Source organism: Harpegnathos saltator, unplaced genomic scaffold (assembly GCF_003227715.2).
Source record: "Harpegnathos saltator strain DR-91 unplaced genomic scaffold, Hsal_v8.6 scaffold413, whole genome shotgun sequence".
NCBI classification, from domain to species: domain Eukaryota; kingdom Metazoa; phylum Arthropoda; class Insecta; order Hymenoptera; family Formicidae; genus Harpegnathos; species Harpegnathos saltator.
The window spans coordinates 13,543-15,243 of record NW_020230221.1 but is presented as its reverse complement, the minus strand read 5'-3'; the positions used below and the strand labels follow the sequence as shown (position 1 = coordinate 15,243).

At 35.6% G+C, this 1,701-nt stretch overlaps 1 protein-coding gene across 1 annotated transcript; it reads right to left on the bottom strand.

The window, feature by feature from the left end:
• Nucleotides 1-279: 279 nt before the first annotated feature.
• Nucleotides 280-925, bottom strand: LOC112589168 (30S ribosomal protein S5-like). Its single transcript, XM_025301359.1, has 3 exons — nucleotides 861-925; nucleotides 642-779; nucleotides 280-513 (listed from the first exon to the last, which is right to left on the bottom strand). The coding sequence occupies exons 1-3, from the start codon at nucleotides 876-878 to the stop codon at nucleotides 280-282; spliced, it is 390 nt and encodes a 129-aa protein (XP_025157144.1). The 5' UTR covers nucleotides 879-925.
• Between the last annotated feature and the right edge of the window lie 776 nt (nucleotides 926-1,701).

Below are 1,701 nucleotides of genomic sequence, written 5' to 3'. Positions count from 1 at the left end.
GTACTACTTCCATGCAATGGATAGTAGATTAGAAAAAGACAGACGACAGACAATCGTTCCGTCTTTGTCTCACTACTGAGCGGCGCGCGGCAGTAAACACGAGGCGAGGTAGCGGCGATCTTATCTTTCATCTTTCACATACTGCGTTTCGCGTAATTAAGAAAGGAAATGATTTGGGAACTTCGGAAATTGACAATGAATAAATATGAAATTTGTGGAATTTTCTTTTTTACAATATATATATATATTTTTTAATATTTATACATATGTGTGTGTGTGTTAGTGTAGAAAAATGTTGATACCAAATGTATCGTATCTGCTCCTTCTTTCACCTCTGCCTCTTCCTCTCCATTTACCTCTGCCTCTTCCCCTTCTACCATCTCTGCCTCTTCCTCTGTCTTCGCCGCTGCTTCTGCCTCTTCCTCTTCCTCTGCCTCTTCCTCTCCCTCTCCCTCTTCCTCTTCCTACTGCAGCCATGACAGCTGCTTTAATAATATTTTGCAGTGTTTTAGGCTATAACAATAAGTTAATTTTAAAATATGAGACAAAGCGTTAAATAACAACTTACAATTTAATATAATATATTATAATTTAATATAATATATAGATCAGCATAGACATATACAGATTTTCATACTTACAGTTAATATAATTGGCTCGGTCGCCGTCGTGGCCGTCGTAGCCGTTGTGGCCGACGTAGCCGTCGTGGCCGTCGTGGCCATTGCAGCCCCCACAGACGCCGCCGTCGTGGACGTCGTCATCACCGCGTTCAGCTCGTTTTGGAAAAATTCATAAAACATATTTGTTGCATATAATATATATATATATAATTAATATTTAACGATTAAATATATACTCACAGAATCATTCGCCGACATCTCTCGTTGCAGTGCCAGACACCGACTAATTAGAAAACGTGCGCGTACGCTAGGTACATAGTTGCCGATTTTTTACGATCGCGCGTACGGGCGCGTGTTCTATAAACCAGATTGTACTGCAGCACGGTAGAGACAATGACAATGGCGTTTAAAATGCCTTTACTCGTAATTATATATAAAATATAGGTTTGAATTTATACTTAATATAATAATATGTAAAATATATGTTAACAACTATCATTTTGCAACTTTTTAGACACGATTTTGTTGTGAATTCTGCTTTACAACAATCTCGGGTTGAATCGCGGACCAATACTTTTCAGTATATGTATTCATTATAATACAGGGAATAGAACGTGAAAATCTTGCCTTTGAATCCGAAAACAATTAGCAGAAGAAGTGAATCTTTTTCAATGCGAGAGTTCGCATTAACTTGAATTCTATCTACTGCGATTGAATACAAGGAATGTCTTAAGCTAAGTGAATTCTTTTTTAAACGAAAGTTCGTATTTGTTTTAATTTTACCACTCTGAAAGGAAATTCGAATACTTTTCAATGCGTAAGGGCGAAATAAAATATACTTTACTGTTTGGCAATACCATTTTGTAGACAAATGTTTTTTAGTCTAATTAATAATTACAAAGAACAAATGATTCTTTATGATAAGAAAGTAAAAATTTATAAACATTTTATGCAAAGCATTTACCACTACCATCTCGTATTCAGCGTGATGAAGTTTAATGCGAATCAATACTTTTCAATATTTCTGTTCGGATCAGAAAGCAGAAATTAGAAGTATTTAAAAATATCAATACTTGTTAAT

Excerpts from the sequence above, each read along its gene's own strand:
- LOC112589168 (XM_025301359.1), bottom strand. Across the intron at positions 514-641 it reads CCGAGCCAATTATATTAACT|CCTAAAACACTGCAAAATAT; the intron begins GTAAGTATGAAA and ends TTATTGTTATAG.